Raw genomic sequence first — 20691 nt, 5'->3', positions numbered from 1 at the left:
AGTCAATATTTAAAATCCCCAGGAAATATACCTCTCCGTTGAAATCACATACATTATCAAGCATTTCACACATGTTCACTCACACACTTGCAAAGATGGCGCAGAAGAACATGGCTGACGTTTTACATTCTCCCAATGAAATATGCTTTTTTGTTAGATTTTTTTTTAAACTTATTGTGTACAGCATGTCACATGTGCAACAAGATAACTGTCAGCGTTAGTGGTGTATAGGTGAGGACGGAGTCAAGCGCCGGAAACAGAACTGAGTAAAAATAACGTACTTTACTCTGGGAAAAATATACAGTACAAATAAATCCACGTAGGGAATAACAAACGCTAACACGCAAGACTAACACATAACAGGAACAATCACGCACAACACATAATGGGAACCAGAGGGAAATAGGGAAATAATAATAACTTAATGGGAACCAGGTGTGTACACTCAAGACATAACAAATGGAAAACAAAAACATGGATCGGTGGCAGCTAGAAAGCCGGTGACGGCGAGGGCCGAATGCCGCCCGAACAAGGAGAGGCACCAACTTCAGCGGAAGTCGTGACAGTACCAGCCACCACCCCCCCCCCCCCCCCCCCCCCTGACGCGCCGCGGCTCCAGCTGCGCGTCGACACCGGCCTCGGGGACGACCCGGAGGACGAGGCGCAGGGCGATCTGGGTGGAGACGATGAAATTCCTGTAGTAAGGAAGGGTCCAGTATGTCCTCCACCGGCACCCAGCATCTCTCCTCCGGACCGTACCCTTCCCAGTCCACGAGGTACTAAAGGCCCCTCGCCCGACGCCTAGAGTCCATGATGGCCCGTACCGTATACGCCGGGACCCCCTCGATGTCCAGAGGGTGCGGAGGAACCTCCCGCACCTCGGACTGCTGGAGCGGACCAGCCACCACCGGCCTGAGGAGAGACACATGGAACGAGGGGTTAATACGATAATCAGGGGGAAGTTGTAACCTATAACATACCTCGTTCAGTCTCCTGAGGACTTTAAATGGCCCCACAAACCGCGGACCCAGCTTCCGGCAGGGCAGGCGAAGGGGCAGGTTTCGAGTCGAGAGCCAGACCCGGTCTCCCGGTGCATACACCGGGGCCTTACTGCGGTGGCGATCGGCGCTCGCCTTCTGTCGCCTGATGGCCCGTTGCAGGCGTACATGAGCTGCGTCCCAGGTTTACTCCAAGCGCCGAAACCAATCATCCTTCGCAGGTGCCTCGATCTGGCTCTGATGCCATGGTGCCAGAACCGGCTGATAACCTAGTACACACTGAAACAGAGACAGGTTAGTGGAGGAGTGGCGGAGAGAGTTTTGGGCCATCTCTGCCCAGAGGATGAAAACCGACCACTCCCCCGGCCGGTCCTGGCAATAAGACCGCAGAAACCTACCCACATCCTGGTTAACTCTCTCCACCTGCCCATTACTTTCGGGGTGAAACCCTGAGGTAAGACTGACCGAGACCCCCAGATGTTCCATGAACGCCCCCCAGACCCTTGATGTGAACTGGGAACCCCGATCAGACACTATATCCTCAGGCACCCCGTAGTGCCGGAAGACGTACCCCGTAGTGCCGGAAACAGAACTTAGTAAAAATAACGTACTTTACTCGGGGAAAAATATACAGTACAAATAAATCCACGTAGGGAATAACAAACCCTAACACGCAAGACTAACACATAACAGGAACAATCATGCACAACACATAATGGGAACCAGAGGGAAATAGGGAAATAATAATAACTTAATGGGAACCAGGTGTGTACACTCAAGACATAACAAATGGAAAACAGAAACATGGATCGGTGGCAGCTAGAAAGCCGGTGACGACGAGCGCCGAACGTCGCCCGAACAAGGAGAGGCACCAACTTCGGCGGAAGTCGTGACAATAACAAAAAAATCCTAGACCACCTTTACTCCACACATAGAGATGCATACAAAGCTCTCCCTAGCCCTCCATTTGGCAAATCTAACCATAATTCTATCCTCCTGGTTCCTGCTTACAACCAAAAACTAAAGCAGAAAGTACCAGTGACTCGCTCAATACGGAAGTGGTCAGATGACGCGGATGCTACACTACAGGACTGTTTTGCTAGCACAGACTGGAATATGTTCCAGGATTCATCCTATGGCATTGAGGAGTACACCACCTCAGTCATCGGCTTCATCAATAAGTGCATCGACGACAAAGTCCCCACAGTGACTGTACGTACATATTCCAACCAGAAGCCATGGATATCACTTCAACATCCGCATCGAGCTAAAGGCTAGAGCTGCCGCTTTCAAGGAGCGGGAGACTAATCCACGCACTTAAAGAAATCACTCTATGCCCTCAGACGAACCATCAAACAAGCAAAGCGTTAATACAGGATTAAGATTGAATCCTACTACATCGGCTCTGACGCTCGTCGGATGTGGCAGGGCTTGAAAACTATTACGGACTACAAAGGGAAACCCAGATGTGAGCTGCCCAGTGATGCGACCTGCCCACCAGACGAGCTAAATGCCTTTTATGCTCATTTCGAGGCAAGCAACACTGAAGCATGCACGAGAGCACCAGCTGTTCTGGATGACTGTGTGATAACGATCTCGGTAGCTGATGTGAACGAAACCTTTAAACAGGTCAACATTCACAAAGGTGTAGTCGTTTATATTCAGAACCAAATTCCTGGATGGCAGGAAGCTTGGCCCCAGTGATGTACTAGGCCGTTTGCACTAACCTCTGTAGCGCCTTACGGTCAGATGCCGAGCAGTTGCCATACCAGGCGGCTCTTTAACATCCATCTTCAGCTATTCTGAGCTGCCCTTCATAATGTCATTGAATCCCACATGAACTATGATAGACTCAATTTCAAGATGCTGGTTTAAGATGTTTGGGAGCAGGGACTGAGACATTTCTCACCATGGAACTTCCCAATACAATGCCTATTCCCACCCCTCACACAATTCGCTGAGCCTTTCACAGGCCCACGAGAAGCAGGATAGCGTACGCCCGCTGCTCCCGTCGATAGGTCCAGACCTCCCACAGCAGGCAGTGTCCCATCAGATTCAGAGTAAGGGAAAGGAGCAGAACTCGACGACGAAGCCACTGCTGGAGTCAGCGTAGTTGGAGTTAGCACTGCCGTCCCACCGATGAAGGCGCAGGTAGATCAGTCACCAGTGCAGCAAAGCTATTCCTTATGTCAATCTGCTCCAAACCTCTCGCAGTCACTCCCGTACACTTAGCAGCATGCCGCTGCCTTCGGTTTCCACGACTTGTGATATGGGACCAGCGCTGATTGGAACACTCTTCTTGCTGTTCTCCGTCTACTTCACTACAGGATTGAGGAGGAGAAGCAGATGGAGATGACTTCCTTGGAAAGCAAGTTCCAGGGATCACAGGTCATTCGGATAGGGACAGATGACAAGGTGGGGAAACATCCATTAGATGTTGAGAATTGAGATCTGTTTGTTAAGCATAGCCACCTCATTCCTGTAGTCCTCCACTAGCAAACAACTGCCGCATTGGAACTCCGGATTGTCAATATTGTCACGGACAAGAATGTAATAAACACTGCGTCTACAGCGCTGGAAACGTTCGTTAGCTATTCCAGGTGAAGCAGGCTCCATTGCAACCTAGTTAGCTAGCTAGCTGGCTGGTTGCTAGCAGGTGTTGACACAGGTATCTGAGTTCTTGAGTTCCGAAGTTTTCAGTGTTGAGTTTGTGTCTCCCCACAGCAGCTTTTGTTCCTTTGTTCTCCATTAGATCCGGGGTTCCGTTGTTTTCCACACGTCTTCATTCATAGCTAAATTAAACTTTCAAGAACAATGCAATGCTTCTGAATACTTTCCGAATGCATTGTACATTTAATTTGTGGTCCTTTAGCAGATGCTCTTATCCAGAGCGACTTACACTTAGTGCATTCATCTTAAGATAGCTAGGCGGGACAACCACATGTCACTGTCATGGGAAGTAAATGTTCCCTCAATAAAGTAGTTATCAGCAAAGTCAGAGCTAGTAGGGTGGGAAAAGTCAAGTGGGAGTGTGAGTTCACGAAAGGCTTTAAAAATATATATGTTGGGTTGGGGTGCAGGGTTTGAGTGTGTAGGGTTTGAGCATAGCCTGAACGTAGGGTACTAGCGAAGTAGGATACTGTACAGTACAACAGACAAGCCATGGCTTTCACTATCAACCTCAACATACTGTCAAGCTGCTGAGACAGTGCCCCATCCCCCACCCCAATCCCGGCCACCTCAGTCATGTTCTGAATTATTAGATTTAGGATTCTAATCCCAGTCCAGCAGTAGGATTCAACATATTCTTCTGCTCAGTCAATCCACATCAATCAGATGAATCTGAGTTGCCATTTAGCCAGTCATTGAATTTGACCATACAGAGGGTTCGGGGTCAGTAGCTACATACAGTTTATTTTAAATATACAGTTCAGTGCTGGCTTATGAAATAGATGGGGCAGAGGAAACGCTTCCACATGAAATCCATGAAATGAAATAATTAACATTTATGACTTGGCAAGAAGTAGAAGTAGTGTTGCAGCTGGTGGTAAATCAGGGCGTCAACACAGTTACAAAATGCACTCTGGAGCAGTTAAATGCTCATCATCGGGAGTCATTCCATAAAAGTTTTAATTAAAAAGAGGTCATTTAGATGGCCCAGTGCCATTTTGGCTGCCTCCTGTAAATGTTGATAGCTGATGTCCATCACATATTCATTTGGATTAAATGTATACACATTTGAATGAGTCCTACAAACAGCTCTATTAAATACTTCTACATAACATGAGACATGGCCGTTTTTACAGCGGTCGCAACACAAGATAAGCTTTAACTAGGGCCAGGGGAGGAGGTTATCATGACCACATGATACACCACATGACCACAATTATGTGCTTATCGAACATCTCATTCCAAAATCATGTGCATTAATATGGAGTTGGTCCCCCATTTGCTCCTATAACAGCCTCCACTCTTCTGGGAAGGCTTTCCACAAGATGCTGGAACATTGCTGCGGGGACTTACTTCCATTCAGCCACAAGAGCATTAATGAGGTCGGCCACCGATGTTGGGCGATTAGGCCATCCCAAAGGTGTTCGATGGGTTTGAGGTTAGGGCTCTGTGCAGGCCAGTCAAGTTCTTCCACACCAATCTTGACAAAACATTTCTGAATGGACCTTGCTTTGTGCATGAGGGCATTCTCATGCTGAAACAAGAAAGAGCCTTCCCCAAACTGTTGGAAGCACAGAATCGTCTAGAATGTCATTGTATGCTGTAGCGTTAAGATTTCCCTTCACTGGAACTATGGGGCCTAGCCGAACCATGAAAACAGACCCAGACCATTATTCCTCCTCCACCAAACTTTACAGTTGGCACTATGCATTTGGGCAGGTAGCATTCTCCTGGCATCCGCCAAACCCATATTCATTGGTCGGACTGCCAGATGGTGAAGCGTGATTCATCACTCCAGAGAATGCTGCTCCAGAGTCCAATGGCGGTTGCTCGGCCATGTAAACCTATTTCATGAAGCTCCCGACGAACAGTTCTTGTGCTGACGTTGCTTCCAGAGGCAGTTTGGAACTCGGTAGTGAGTGTTGCAACCGAGGACAGACAATTCAGCACTCGGCTGTCCCGTTCTGTGAACTTGTGTGGCCTACCACTTCGCGCCTGAGCCGTTGTTGCTCCTAGGCGTTCCAATTCACAATAATAGCACTTACAGTTGACTGGGGTAGCTCTAGCAAGGCCGAAATTTGACAAACTAACTTGTTGGAAAGGTGGCATCCTATGACGGTGCCACGTTGAAAGTCACTGAGCTCTTCAGTAAGGCCATTCTATTGCCAATGTTTGTCTATGGTGATTGCATGGCAGTGTGCTCGATGTTATACACCTGTCAGCAACGAGTGTGGCTGAAATAGCCGAATCCACTAATTTGAAGGGGTGTCTAAATACTTTTGTATATATTGAAAAACTGGGCCGTCTAGGGACCAGAGTTTTTCCTAGCCAGGTGACATGGTCAGGAAAAACTCTGTGCCCTAAACAAGAGCTATAATAACAAGACAATCCAATCTTGCACTGTAAAACTGCACCAAACTTTCTTTAAAAACAGCCCCTGGAGATTCCAGGAAGGACAGTCGAGGGTGGGCCTTTGAGCTGCCCTCCAGCAAAGCCTGATCAGAAAGGCTATTATTGTGGCCCCCCATACGCTGACAGCTTCTCCACTTGATGTGAGCAGAGTTCAGTTGCAGGAAGTTATTTTGAGGGGCTTGCCTGTCACAGCTGTTGTCTCAGTCACCAGAGTCCTGTTGGACCCTCTTCACTTTTCTCTTTCTATCCCCTGGACCTGGTAAGTGGATTTCCCAAACTCTTTTACACACTGTTCAGGTACAGAAATTATACGTAAAGTTTTTGGTGGACTTGTCTTTGAGCTATGTCTATCTGCCCTGTTTAGTTCTGATGATTAGTGAAACGCTGCTTCATGATGTGTGGTGACAAAATTGATGAGTTATTTTTGGCTTTACCTTCGGATCGTAGTGACAAATGTGTTGTGCTAGTGTGACGTGTAACTTATGTAGTGTAAGCTAACTATTCTGTTTTATTATGGTGAATTGAGTTGGTGGTGAAGTATTCTCCTGTGTTAGTTTGGTCTGAAGACACACTGAATTATTCAGTGTTTTTTGATTTGTGTTGTTTATTCAACATTATCAGAGGAGGTTATGATCTATTCGGAATCATCAACTGAAACACATTGTCTTTAAAAATATATATGTAATCTCATCAGATGTATTATCAGCTAACAAAGAATGAATGTAGACATTTAGAACATAATGTCAACTGTGTTTTTCACACTTCTACATTAAAAGTGCCGTCATCGACATCAACAGATACGTGGCTGGAATAACAAATAGCTTGACCATATTTAGAGGCTCCTAAAATAGAGTGAGGCCTCAGAACAGGTGCCATGTGCCTGCCCGCTGGAAGCAGGGAGGGTGGGAGAGGGAAAGGGGCTGCAGAGGGGGGGGGGGGGACTAGGGCTAATTTTATCCTGATAAGCAGGGAGCAGTCATGTAGCAATAAAGCTGGGGGATAAACAACCTCTGGATGCTTTAAATTAATTCTGTATTAAATCAAATAGAGAAGTGGGAAGGGAGGATGCTGGGCCTGAGGTCTATTTGTGACAGGGCAGATTTAAATCCTCACAGTGGTATTGTTTCCTGACTCCCGACAGGCTATTGGGTTTTGTGCTATTTTTCACCACCCACAGTGATTTGTTCCACATGCATCAGACTGAAAGTTACTTTATTGAGAAGTAATACTATACCTAGTATTCAGTCTAAGAGAAGCTTAAACATCAGATTAAATATTACAAATGTAAATATTTGAGTTTTCTTTCAGAAAATGTTAATCTTTTAGTCTAACAAAGAGATATTGCAGTTTGGAGATTTTGTTTTAGATTTAAGCAAGTGGTACACAGGTCACCATGGCAGTTGATTCTAAGCAATATTGTGCTGCTATTTTTATTGACTTGGCCAAAGCTTTTGATACGGTAAACCATTCCATTCTTCTGGGCCGGCTAAGGAGTATTGGTGTCTCTGAGGGGTCTTTGGCCTGGTTTGCTAACTACCTCTCTCAAAGAGTGCAGTGTATAAAGTCAGAACATCTGCTGTCTCAGCCACTGCCTGTCACCAATGGAGTACCCCAAGGCTCAATCCTAGGCCCCACGCTCTTCTCAATTTACATCAACAACATAGCTCAGGCAGTACGAAGCTCTCTCATCCATTTATATGCAGATTGCCTTTAAATTGTTTAACTTGGGTTAAACATTTTGGGTAGCCTTCCACAAGCTTCCCACAATAAGTTGGGTGAATTTTGGCCCATTCCTCCTGACAGAGCTGGTGTAACTGAGTCAGGTTTGTAGGCCTCCTTGCTCGCACACGCTTTTTCAGTTCTGCCCACAAATGATCTATAGGATTGAGGTCAGGGCTTTGTGATGGCATCTCCAATACCTTGACTTTGTTGTCCTCAAGCCATTTTGCCACAACTTTGGAAGTATGCTTGGAGTCATTGTCCATTTGGAAGACCCATTTGCGAAGAAGCTTTAACTTCCTGACTGATGTCTTGAGATGTTACTTCAATAGATCCACATCATTTTCCTCCCTCATAATGCCATCTATTTTGTGAAGTGCACCAGTCCCTCCTGCAGCAAAGCACCCCCACAGCATGCTGCTGCCACCCCCGTGCTTCACGGTTGGGATGGTGTTCTTCGGCTTGCAAGCGTCCCCCTTTTTCCTCTAAACATAATGATGGTCATTATGGCCAAACAATTTTATTTTTGTTTCATCAGACCAGAGGACATTTCTCCAAAAAGTATGATCTTTGTCCCATGTGCAGTTGCAAACAGTAGTCTGGCTTTTTTATGGCGAGTTTGGAACAGTGGCTTCTTCCTTGATGAGCGGCCTTTCAGGTTATGTCGATATAGGACTCGTTTTACTGTGGATAGAGATACTTTTGTACCTGTTTCCTCCAGCATCTTCACAAGGTCCTGTTGTTCTGGGATTGATTTGCACTTTTCGCACCAAAGTACGTTCATCTTTAGGAGACAGAACGCGTCTCCTTCCTGCGCTGTATGATGGCTGCGTGGTCCCATGGTGTTGGTACTTGCGTACTATTATTGTTTGATGAACGTGTTACCTTCAGGCGTTTGGAAATTGCTCCCAAGGATGAACCAGACTTGTGGAGGTCTACAATTTTTTCTGAGGTCTTGGCTGATTTCTTTTTCCCATGATGTCAAGCAAAGAGGCACTGAGTTTGAAGGTAGGCCTTGAAATACATCCACAGGTACACCTCCAATTGACTCAAATGATGTCAATGAGCCTATCAGAAGCTTCTAAAGCCATTACATAATTTTTTTGAATTTTACAAGCTGTTTAAAGGCACAGTCAACTTAGTGTATGTAAACTTCTGACCCACTGGAATTGTGATACAGTGAATTATAAGTGAAATAATCTGTCTGTAAACAATTGTTGGAAAAATTACTTGTGTCATGCACAAAGTAGATGTCCTAACTGACTCCAACCTAAGTGTATGTCAACTTCCGACTTCAACTGTAGGCTATGCACTTCATTAAATTGATCGATGTCATGCCTGTTCCCGCTCCCCCTTCCTGGCACTCGAGGGCGCCAGGCTGCCCATCATTTTACGCACACGTCACCTTCTTAACGCGCATCAGCGCTTCATTGGACTCACCTGTACTCCTTCACGTTTTGATTGCCTTCCTTATATCTGTTTGTCCCTCTGTTTCATACCTGTGTCAGCATTAATGTTTTTTATGTCCAGAAGCTCTCCTGTCCTGTTTCATATATGTTTATTAATTAAATGTTCACTCCCTGTACTTGCTTCTCGTCTCCAAGCGTCTGTCCTTACAGAATGCTGAAACTACAATTTGAAGCATCAGGGAATTTTTGTTTTTATTGGTAACGTCGGGTCCGGGTGCCGCTGCCGATGGAGCCGGGGGGGCCTCAGTTGGCTCACCGGCTTCCACGCCTTAGCTGGCTCAAGAGGTTTCCTTGCCTCAGTTGGCTCGGCAGGTTCCCACCCCACGTCATGCCTCAGCCGGCTCGTCAGGCTTTTACGCATCAGCCGGATCGTCAGCCTCTCACGCCTCTGCCGGCTCATCAGGCTCCCACGCCCCAGCTGGTTCGTCAGTCTCCCACGCCTCAGCCGGCTCGTCAGGCTCCCATGCCTCAGTCGACTCATTGGGCTTCTACGCCTCGCCCAGGTGTCACGCCTGCCCCCGCTCCCCCTCCCTGGCGCTCGCAGGCGCCAGTCTGCCCATCATTACGCACACCTGTCACCTTCATTACGTGCATCAGCGCTTCATTGGACTCACCTGTACTCCGTCACATTTTGATTGCTTTCCTTATATCTGTCTGTTCCTCTGTTTAATCCCCGTGTCAGCATTAATGTTGTTATGTTTTTCATGTCCAGATGCTCTTCTGTCTTATTTTATGTCTGTTTATTAATTAAATGTTCACTCCCTGTACTTGCTTCTCGTCTCCAAGTGTCTGTCCTTATCATCAAGTCAGTTATTGTTTTCATGCTCAAACCACAAGCAATAGGCTACCTGTTAAACTCAGACATTTCTCTCAAAACACAGGGATGTCGATTGGCACGGAGCTAGTACTATCAGAGGACCTTGGAGTTTGCCAAAAAAACAGTAGGTTATTCTGGTTAGTCAATGCCAGATTTCAGTTTTCATTTAACCAATCTAAACAGTATGCTACTGTTCCCTTGACATGCCGTAGGCCTATTTGAAGTCCCGTCTTGTGACTGTCAAATTTGTTTAACGCCTCACAATCATGACACATAACAGCTGGCAAAGCTATCATCCTCTTTTACCACTTCACCAAATATTTTACAAACATTACTTTTCTGTCCCTCCCTTCTCATTACTTTCAACTCTCCTTTCTCAGCTTTTGTCTTATTGATTTAAACTTGGACAATATCCGTTTTGCCTGCGTGGATTGACGTTAAGTTTTTCTGCCCGTTCCCAAAAGGATTATTTGGAGATTGGCTGTGTAGGCTATTTGACGCGTTTACAGCCCTGAAGTTTAGGCTTATGCACTAATACCAGATAGCCTAAAATAGTGTAAGAAAAGCCTCAATGAAGCCTATATAAATTGCACAATAATTATACATTTATGGATTTATTTAAAGGCATTGCTTCTATTTATTCAAACCTGAATGACCCTAAACCCATCCGCCCAGCGGATATGAGTCATCCTGTGCATCACTATTACACAGGTACCTTTTTAGTATAGTTAGTATTATTAGTATAGTTGTCAGTTTGTTTGTTAGTTTTCTAATGTGTCTCCTTATCTGCGACATGGGTAGTAGTACACTACATTACCAAAATTATGTGGACACCTGCTCATCGAACATCTCATTCCAAAATCATGGGCATTAATACGGGGTTGGTCCTCCCTTTACTGCTATAGCAGCCTGCACTCTTCTGAGAAGGCTTTCCGCTAGATGTTGGAATATTGCTGCGGGGACTTTCGGTTTCCATTCAGCCGCAAGAGCATTAGGGAGGTCGGCCACTGATGTTGGGCGATTAGGCCTGGCTCACAGTCGGCGTTCCAATTCATCCCAAAGGTGTTCGATGGGGTTGAGGTCAGGGCTCTGTGCAGGCCAGTCAAGTTCTTCCACACCGACCTTGACAAACTATTCTGTATGGACCTCACTTTGTGCACGAGGGCATTGTCATGCTGAAACAGGAAAGGGCCTTTCCCAAACTGTTGTCACAAAGTTGGAAGCACAGAATCTTCTAGAATGTCATTGCTGTAATGTTAAGATTTCCCTTCACTGGAACTAAGGGGCTTAGCCCAAACCGTGAAAAACAGCCCCAGACCATTATTCCTCCTCCACCAAACGTTACAGTTGGCACTATGAATTTGGGCAGGTAGTGTTCTCCTGGCATCCGCCAAACCCAGATTTGTCTGTCAGACTGCCAGATCGTGAGGTGTGATTCATCACTCCAGAGAACATGTTTCCACTTCTCCAGAGTCCAATGGAGGCAAACTTTACACCACTCCAGCTGACACTTGGCATTGCGCATGGTTCTCTTAAGCTGCTCGGCCATGGAAACCCATTTCATGAAGCTCCCGACCAACGGCAGTTTGGAACTCGGTAGGGAGTGTTGCAGACGATTTTTACATGTTACGTTCACTCTGCGGTCCCATTTTGTGAGCTTGTGCGAGTCGTTGTTGCTCCCAGACATTTCCACTTCAATAATAGCACTTACAGTTGACGGGGGCAGCTCTAGCAGTGCAGCAATTTGGCGAACTGACTTGTTGGAAAGGTGGCATCCTATGACAGTGCCACGTTGAAAGTCACTGAGCTCTTCAGTAAGGCCATTCTACTGCCAATGTTTGTCTATGGGGATTGCATGGCTGTGTGCTCGATTTTATACACCTGTCAGCCACGGCCGAATCCACTAATTTGAAGTGGTGTCCAAATACTTTTGTATATATAGGACATCTAACATCCTATATCTCCGTCCCCTCTCAGCCACATCTGTGAGAATGGAGATCAACGTCCAGTCTGTTGCAGAGGTCATCCCAGCCCAGACCAGTGTGACTCCACCACCGTCCCCAGTCACCGCAGAGACCCCGGTCCCTCTACCCCAGGAGGGCCAGCACATGGACCCCATGGAGGAGTTTGGTCTTCGGCTGGACGAAATCATCAACACCTATGGCTCCGCAGCCAGCCTGATAGAGAAACAGTGCATCATCCTGGAAACGGAGAAGGTGGAAGAGGAGGCAAGCGGAGAGGAAGCTGATGAAGTCACAGCCGCCAAGAACGCCAGCACGGGCAAGGATGCAAAGAAGTTGCTGAAAGGCTTAGGTAGGTGGATTTAGAGAGGTCAATGTTTTGTTTTCCTCATGCATTATTTGGATTGTGCAGTTTTGTTTTTAAAGACAACATCAACACTTTGATATACAATACATAGAAAACATAGTCAAGTCCCACAACCTTACATTCAACAGCAGAATGGTTTTGTATTTCAACACAGCTATGCTATAATCTGTTGTTGTTCGACAACAGTATCTGTGAGCGCAAAGACGGGGCAGTGTGCTAATGAGATAGACCAGAGGAGGTATTCTAGTCACCACTCAACAAGCATTCAATTGACAGAACATGTGTTAAAAGAAATGATTGGATACATAACGGTGTATATCGCTCTTAAGAATAGTTTTCATTGACTTCAAATATATTCTGAACAAAAATATGAACGCAACATGCGACAATTCAAAGATTTTACTGTTACAGTTCATATAAGGACATCAATCAATTAAAATAAATGCATTAGGCCCTAATCTATGGATTTCACATGACTGGAAATACAGATATGCATCTGTTGATTACAGATACCTTCAAAAAATGGGCCTCACAATGGGCCTCAGGATCTCGTTGTGGTATCTTTGTGCATTTAAATTGGTGGACATTCCTGCAGTCAGCATGCCTATTGCACGCTCCCTCAAATCTTGAGACATCTGTGACATTGTGTTGTGTGACAAAATGGACAATTTTAGAGTGGCCTTTTACTGTCCCCGGGCACAAGGTGCACCTGTGTTATGATCGTGCAGTTTAATCAGCTTCTTGATATGCCACACCTTTTCAGTGGATGGATTATCTTGGCAAAGGGGAAATACTCTCTAACAGGGATGTAAATAAATGTGTGCACAAAATTTGAAAGAAATAAGCTTTTGTATGGAACATTTCTGAGATATTTTATTTCTGTCATGAAACATGGGACACATGGGACATGGGACCATATCCCAACTCCAAGGGGGAGTTGGGATATGCAAAAAAAAATAAAAAATCCAATTCACACATGCGTATAATACACACTTGTAAATGTTTGAAATAGGACAAATATAAGCATCCACCAAATGATTATTATATAGTCAGAGGATGCATTCCTTCATCATCATCTTCTTTTGAATCTAAGACTTACTGTATAAGTGGGCATGATCATTTAAAATCATGACTGCTTATGCACAAAGGAACAAGCAGACATGTTAAGTGTCATGTTACTGTATCTCAACATCCGTCCAGGTTGTGCCCCATGTTCAGATTGTGTTTTGAGGACAGGTTACACAAGTCATGGGGAGAGGCCTGCTCCAGAGCAACACAAAGTGTATTTTCTAACCAATAGCAGATGTTGGAGATAGTTTCTTTGCCTCAACATGAAACGAGGCCAGCAACAGAGGGTAATACAAATCTTGGTTACGCATTTTCAGCCATTTGATTTTATTTGCTTTTCCGAAGCCATAGGTGTCAAGATGCAAGAGCTTTCATGCAGGGGAAATTGCTTCAGAAAAGTATTTATTTTGAAACCATTTATAGAATGATCCCTGTTGGCCTTTTTTCATCTTTCTTTTTCTAGTGCCTGTCCAAATGGAAACAAACATTACATGATTTCTCTCTATCCACACAGGAAAGGAGGGCACGCTTCTAATGCAAAGTTTGAACAAGCTGTGCACGCCAGAAGAGAAACTGGATGCTCTACTCAAGAAGTATGCCGAACTGGTGAGTGTTCTCTTCTCCCCTCTATCAGCACACCAGAGAGTAGAGTCCTTCAGCACAGCAGGAACCAGCAGCAATAAAACAGACCAGGGAAAGTTAAAAGGAAACAAATAAAAACACACATGAATCAACAGGGAGTGCCTTGTGAGATCTTGAAAGTGATTCAGTCTCGTACCGTGATGACCTAAATATTCTGCGCCTCTGGCTGCAAAGGCGAATCTGAACGCAAAGGCCATATTCCATAATAAGACAGCTAGCTACAACATGGCTCTGTAATTCCTCAACAAGACAACATCAGGAACACTAGGCATTATGAATAATATTACCAAAGACATCGGCTATCAGTCAGCTTCATGTGTAGTAATTGGACAGTTCCTACATATACAGTGCATAGTATCACCAGGAAAAAGAAAGAGACAAGGCTAAAACAAATATATACCCACCCACCCAGCCATACCAAATCCTCTTAGGACATGTTTTTATTATTTTAGTCAGCCAGTCGGTTGTTAGCCAAAAGCAGCTTAAACAGCCCAAGTCTGAACGGAGGGCAGAGGCTGAAAGGCAGTGCAATGTATATGGCACATCTGTCTGCATGGTCCACAGCTGGAGGAGCGGCGAGGGGAGCAGAAGCAGCTGAGGTTCCTTCAGAAGAAGCAGGGCCACGTGGGGAAGGAGAGGGACCAGCTCCAGTACGAGCACAGCAGAGCCATCCTGGCCCGCAGCAAACTGGAGGGCCTCTGCAGGGAACTCCAGAGGCACAACAAGACCCTCAAGGTGGGTGATAACTGTTCGGCTCCATCACTACACTAATCTACTCAACATTATGGGTTAAAGACCCTTGAGGTGGGCATTCAAGACCAACTGGGTTTTGAATCCAGGTCATATACACAATGTGAGACCACATTAGCCTGCTGAGCTAAAGCTTATATGCATTAGCTCTGAAAGAAAGCATTTATCAAGGTCTCAAGCAATACTATGTACCACAAACCTACTCTGCTACAGCTCAACCTCAAGTCAACCCTACATTGCTGAACAGCAGGGGTCCAGATAGCTCAGTTTATCATCAGTTAACTCCATTCAACACCAGGGGTTCAGCGCAGCTCAAACTTAAGGCTTCGCATGCCTCGGTTTGGCCTGCGCCTAACCGAACCAAACGAGTGTACGAGTGTACTTGTATACTCGCTTAAAAGATCTTCGCTTGAAACATGAGGAAAAGTGTCAATAGTACTGTTACTCCATCTTGAGACACCATAGCCACTTCCTCAAAGTAGTCAGAATTTATCTAAAATAACTCAAGAAATTTGTCATTAATTTTGACGTTTTCACAGAGGAGATCTTAGTCGCGCAATTTTACATATCTAACTAAGATGTTTGGTGCAGTATTTCTCAGGTGAACATAATTTGCATGAAAATGAGTTGTCTATCGTTGAATGACAACAAACACTTAATTGACGAATCCCTACTGTTGACCAATGACCGATGAAGGGGCGTAGACTTTGGCTCCGAACTTCAGCTTGCCTTGAGAATTTTTTGTGTGTGTATGAACAGCCGAAAACCCTTACCAAAGACCAAAATGAACAAAAATGCTACAAAATGTTGTCGTAATATACAGTACCAGTCAAAGGTTTGGACAGACCTACTCATTCAAGGGTATTTCTTTATTTTTATTTTCTACATTGTAGAATAATAGTGAAGACATCAACACTATGAAATAACACATGTAGAATCATGTAGTAACCAATAAAGTGTTAAACAAATCAAAATATATTTTATATTTGAGATTCTTCAAAGTAGAAGATTCTACTAACCCCGGTGTCATGGCTAAATTCCCAATCTGGCCTTCATACCATCATGGCCACCAAATCATCCCCAGCTTACAATTAGCTCTTTCATCCCCCCTACTTTCCCCTGTGACCATTCCCCAGGTCGTTGCTGTAAATGAGAATGTGTTCTCAGTCAACTTACCTGGTAAAATAAGGGTTAAATAAAATACATTTAAAAAGCAACCCTTTGCCTTGATGACTGCTTTGCACACTCTTGATATTCTCTCAATCAGCTTCACATGGAATGATTTTCCTACAGACTTGAAGTAGTTCTCATATATGCTGAGCACTTATTGACTGTTTATCCTTCACTCTGCGGTCCAACTCATCCCAAACCATCTCAATTGGGTTGAGGTCGGGTGATTGTGGAAGCCAGGTCATTTGATGCAGCACTCCATCACTCTCCTTACAGTTCAAATAGCCCTTACACAGCCTGGAGGTGTGTTGGGTCATTGTCCTGTTGAAAAACAAATAATAGTCCCACTAAGCGCAAACCAGACGGGATGGCGTATTGCTGCAGAATGCTGTGGTAGCCATGCTGGATAAGTATGCCTTGAAATCTAAATATATCACAGACAGTGTGACCAGCAAAGCACCCCCACACCATCACACCTCCTCCTTCATGCTTCACGGTGGGAACCACACATGCGGAGATCATCCATTCACCTACTCTGCGTCTCACAAAGACACAGCAGTTGGAACCAAAAAACTCAAATTTGGACTCTTCAGACGAAAGGACAGATTTCCTAATGTCCATTGCTTGTGTTTCTTGGCCCAAGCAAGTCTCTTCTTCTTATTGGTGTCCTTTAGTAGTGTTTTCTTTGCTGCAATTTGACCACGAAGGCCGGAATCAATTAGTCTCCTCTGAGCAGTTGATGTTGAGATGTGTCTGTTACTTGAACTATGTGAAGCATTTATTTTGGCTGCAATCTGGGGTCCAGTTAACTCTAATGAACTTATCCTCTGCAGCAGAGGTAACTCTGGGTCTTCCGTTCCTGTGTCGGTCCTCATGAGAGCCAGTTTCATCATAGTGCTTGATGGTTTTTGCGACTGCACTTGAAGAAACGCTCAAATTTCTTGACATTTTCCGGATTGACTGACTTATATGTCTTAAAGTAATAATGGACTGTCATTTCTCTTTGCTTATTTGAGATTTGCTTATTTGAGATGTTCTTGCCATAATATGGACTTGGTCTTTTTCCAAATAGGGCTATCTTCTGTATACCATCCCTATCTTGTCACAACACAACTGATTGGCTCAAACGCATTAAATTAACTTTTAACAAGGCACACCTGTTAATTGAAATGTATTCCAGGTGACGACCTCATGAAGCTGGTTGAGAGAATGCCAAGCGTGTGCAAAGCTGGCATTTAAAAATATATATATATTTAACCAGGTAGGCCAGTTGAGAATAAGTTCTCATTTACAACTGCGACCTGGCCAAGATTAAGCAAAGCAGTGCGACACAAACAACACAGAGTTACACATGGAATAAACAAACGTACAGTCAATAACACAATAGAAAAGTCTATATACAGTGTGTGCAAATTGAGTAAGATTAGGGAGGTAAGGCAATAAATAGGCCATAGTGGCAAAATAATTACAATTTATCAATTAAACACTGGAGTGATAGATGTGCAGAATATGAATGTGCAAGTAGAGATACTGGGGTGCAAAGAAGCAAAACAAATAAATAACAATATGGGGATGAGGTAGTTGGGTGGGCTAATTACAGATGGGCTATGTACAGGTGCAATGATCTGTAAGCTGCTCTGACAGCTGATGCTTAGATATGAGTCTCCAGTTTCAGTGATTTTTGAAATTCGTTCCAGTCATTGGCAGCAGAGAACTGGAGGGAAAGGTGGCCAAAGGTAGGAGTTGGCTTTGGGGGTGACCAGTGAAATATACCTGCTGGAGCGCGTGCCATGGGTGGGTGCTGCTATGGTGACCAGTGAGCTGAGATAAGGTGGGACTTTACCTAGCAAAGACTTATAGATGACCTGGAGCCAGTGGGTTTGGCGATGAATATGAAGCGAGGGCCAGCCAACGAGAGCATACAGGTCGCAGTGGTGGATAGTATATGGGGCTTTGGTGACAAAATGGATGGCACTGTGAAAGACTACATCCAATTTGCTGAGTAGAGTGTTGGAGGCTATTTTGTAAATGACATTGCCGAAGGCAAGGATCGGTAGGATGGTCAGTTTTACGAGGGTATGTTTGGCAGCATGAGTGAAGGATGCTTTGTTGCGAAATAGGAAGCCAATTCTAGATTTAATTTTGGATTGGAGAGTTTTAATGTGAGTCTGGAAGGAGAGTTTACAGTCTAACCAGACACCTAGGTATTTGTAGTTGTCCATATATTCTAAGTCAGAACCGTCCAGAGTAGTGATGCTAGACGGGTGGGCAGGTGCGCGCAACGATCGGTTGAAGAGCATGCATTTAGTTTTACTTGCATTTAAAAGCAGTTGGAGGCCACGGAAGGAGAGTTGTATGGCATTGAAGCTTGTCTGGAGGGTTGTTAACACAGTGTCCAAAGATGGGCCAGAGTAGGTCATCAAGGCAAAGGGTGACTACTTTGAAGAATCTCAAATATATTTTGATTTGTTTAACACTTTTTGGTAACAACATGATTTCATATGTGTTATTTCATAGTTTCGATGTATCACTCTTATTCTACAATGTAGAAAATAGTACAAATCAAGAAAAACCCTTGAATGAGTAGGTGTGTTGAAACTTTTGACTGGTACTGTATTCACAAACTGTTCCGAACGGTTTCGGATGGGAACCATGCGGACACCTTTAGTTGACTCCAATACACAGCAGGGGAGCAGAGCAACAATCTACCAGCCTCTTACTGTATGTTTAATCAACTGATCTATTGATGTCTCACTGTTGGTAGCTGTGAGTGTTGAAACTCAAATAGACTTGATGACGGAAATAGGACATCAAATGCAGGAGAGAGAAAATGTTACTGTCAATGCTTGTCAACTATACTTACTATCCACTGTACATTTGATTTGTTTCTTAAACTACTGGTATTTTCATTCTAAAAGTTAGATGGCTAAAGGGGCCACTTCCAAATGGCCTTGAGTCTTCCCTGAGTCAGAGTGCTCTCAATGTGAGAGGGTCATAGCTCAATCAGCCCTTACATGCTTGAGTGTCCTGTTACATCTATAAATAATAGATTGACAAATGTTTAGTCATCCCATTTATAAGCAGTTTGTCTGTAAGGTTTCAAAGAAAGTGCATGACCAATAGCACTACCTAATTTGGCCACATGCTTAAGCAAAGGTCACAGGTTTAGCATAATCAAAGATTTATATTGTGTGGCCACATTGCCACTGCTGTTAGTCCTCTTATTGTGAAACCTCTTCAGCTAAATCTCCGGTTTTGATTAAGTTTATCCCTTAAATCAACATCACTGAACCCAGTGTTCACGTATTCTTTGATTCACAGCCAACAGTTATGTACACAGTATGATTAAATGGGCATTCGATTTGTTTATGAATCATTTATAAATCACCCTATTGGTCATTAATGGCATAATGCTCAATGATCTGTAAACAAATGGACCCTTTTCACTGGATCAGTATCCTGTCTATTGTGTAACAATTACACAACCTCTGGGACGTATTTCATCTCCTGTTCTTCTCTCCTGGGGAGGTAATTGGACACCCCGTCTCTCTACACTTGGAGGACCTCTGTTGTCTCTCACTGCGCCGTGTGTGTGTGTTAGTGTGTGTGTGTGATTCACACTCAGGCCTTGGGAGGAGACCCCTCAGACACAGGGCACCGGTGACGTGGCTCTCTGACAAGAGGGATGGTCTCATTGGTCTTTTGTGGCATCTGCCCTTCGACTATAAATCAAAGGCGAGAGAAAAAGGCTCAGAGGCACAACCAGAGGATGGGCGCGGCCCTCCCCTGATGGGCTAAAGCTCTAAAGCCTTGACCCATCCATCTCTTTCCTTCTAACATCTTCACATTTCAATGTATAAAGGAAATCCGGGTGGAAGCAGAGTTAGGGTTATCATTTGACTATTGGGTATAACCGATTGATATGCAGCAATCATTATGCAAAAATCTGATTGTAAAGTGAACATTGTTGCTACATGCAAAGTGAATCAAAATGTGCCGATTTGAATGGGAATGTGACAGCTGTTGAAAGTGGAACATCATGTCTTGTCATCTGGTAGCAGAGTCTGAGGAGGAGTGGCGTTAATGTGCTTTGCTACTTCAGTGGTAGGAGCTCTGTCTTTGAGCACTTAGCTGCAGGTTGAATTGAGTTACATTTCCCATGTGGGAGCTTACGCCTGTGTCATTTGTAAAATAAACAGCCATGTCTTAATATAGAAACTCTGGCAACGCTTGGCTTGCTTCTCAGTAAGCTGAGTCTGGAAACTGGCATTTCACAAACCTGAGGTTGACTAAAGTCTGAATGTCTCTCTCTCTCCCTCTCCCCCTCCCTCTCCCTCAGGAGGAGACCCTTGCACGTTGTCGTGAGGACGAGGAGAAGCGCAGAGAGATCACCACTCACTTCCAGAGCACGCTGACAGACATCCAGGCTCAGATCGAGCAGCACAGTAACCGCAACAACAAGCTGTGTTCGGAGAACACCAACCTGGCAGACAAACTCAAACACATCATCAGCCAGTATGAGCAGAGAGAGGAGGTACACGACAGGGACACTTAACCTCACTGTTATATGTCTGTATATCTGTACACCCTCATCCCCGGCCTACTAACCCCATGCATGCAGGCTCCAGTCAGAGAGTCATTTGATAAC

General features: G+C 44.7%; 1 protein-coding gene across 4 annotated transcripts in view; it reads left to right on the top strand.

The window, feature by feature from the left end:
- The first annotated feature begins 6187 nt into the window (after positions 1-6187).
- Positions 6188-20691, top strand: part of LOC139556358 (beta-taxilin-like) — a 30930-nt gene continuing 16426 nt past the window's right edge. For 2 of the 4 annotated variants that reach the window (XM_071370249.1, XM_071370250.1), the window contains exons 1-5: positions 6188-6339; positions 12063-12398; positions 13996-14087; positions 14688-14858; positions 20383-20577. In XM_071370249.1, coding sequence (XP_071226350.1) covers positions 12077-12398; positions 13996-14087; positions 14688-14858; positions 20383-20577 — 780 coding nt within the window. In that variant the 5' untranslated portion in view covers positions 6188-6339; positions 12063-12076. Of the gene's footprint in view, positions 6340-10122; positions 10210-12062; positions 12399-13995; positions 14088-14687; positions 14859-20382; positions 20578-20691 lie in introns of those variants that run through there. The other 2 variants (XM_071370246.1, XM_071370248.1) reach the window with 1 other exon arrangement.

This window comes from Salvelinus alpinus, chromosome 27 (assembly GCF_045679555.1).
Source record: "Salvelinus alpinus chromosome 27, SLU_Salpinus.1, whole genome shotgun sequence".
Classification (NCBI taxonomy): Eukaryota; Metazoa; Chordata; class Actinopteri; order Salmoniformes; family Salmonidae; genus Salvelinus; species Salvelinus alpinus.
This window is presented reverse-complemented; position numbering and strand designations above follow the sequence as displayed.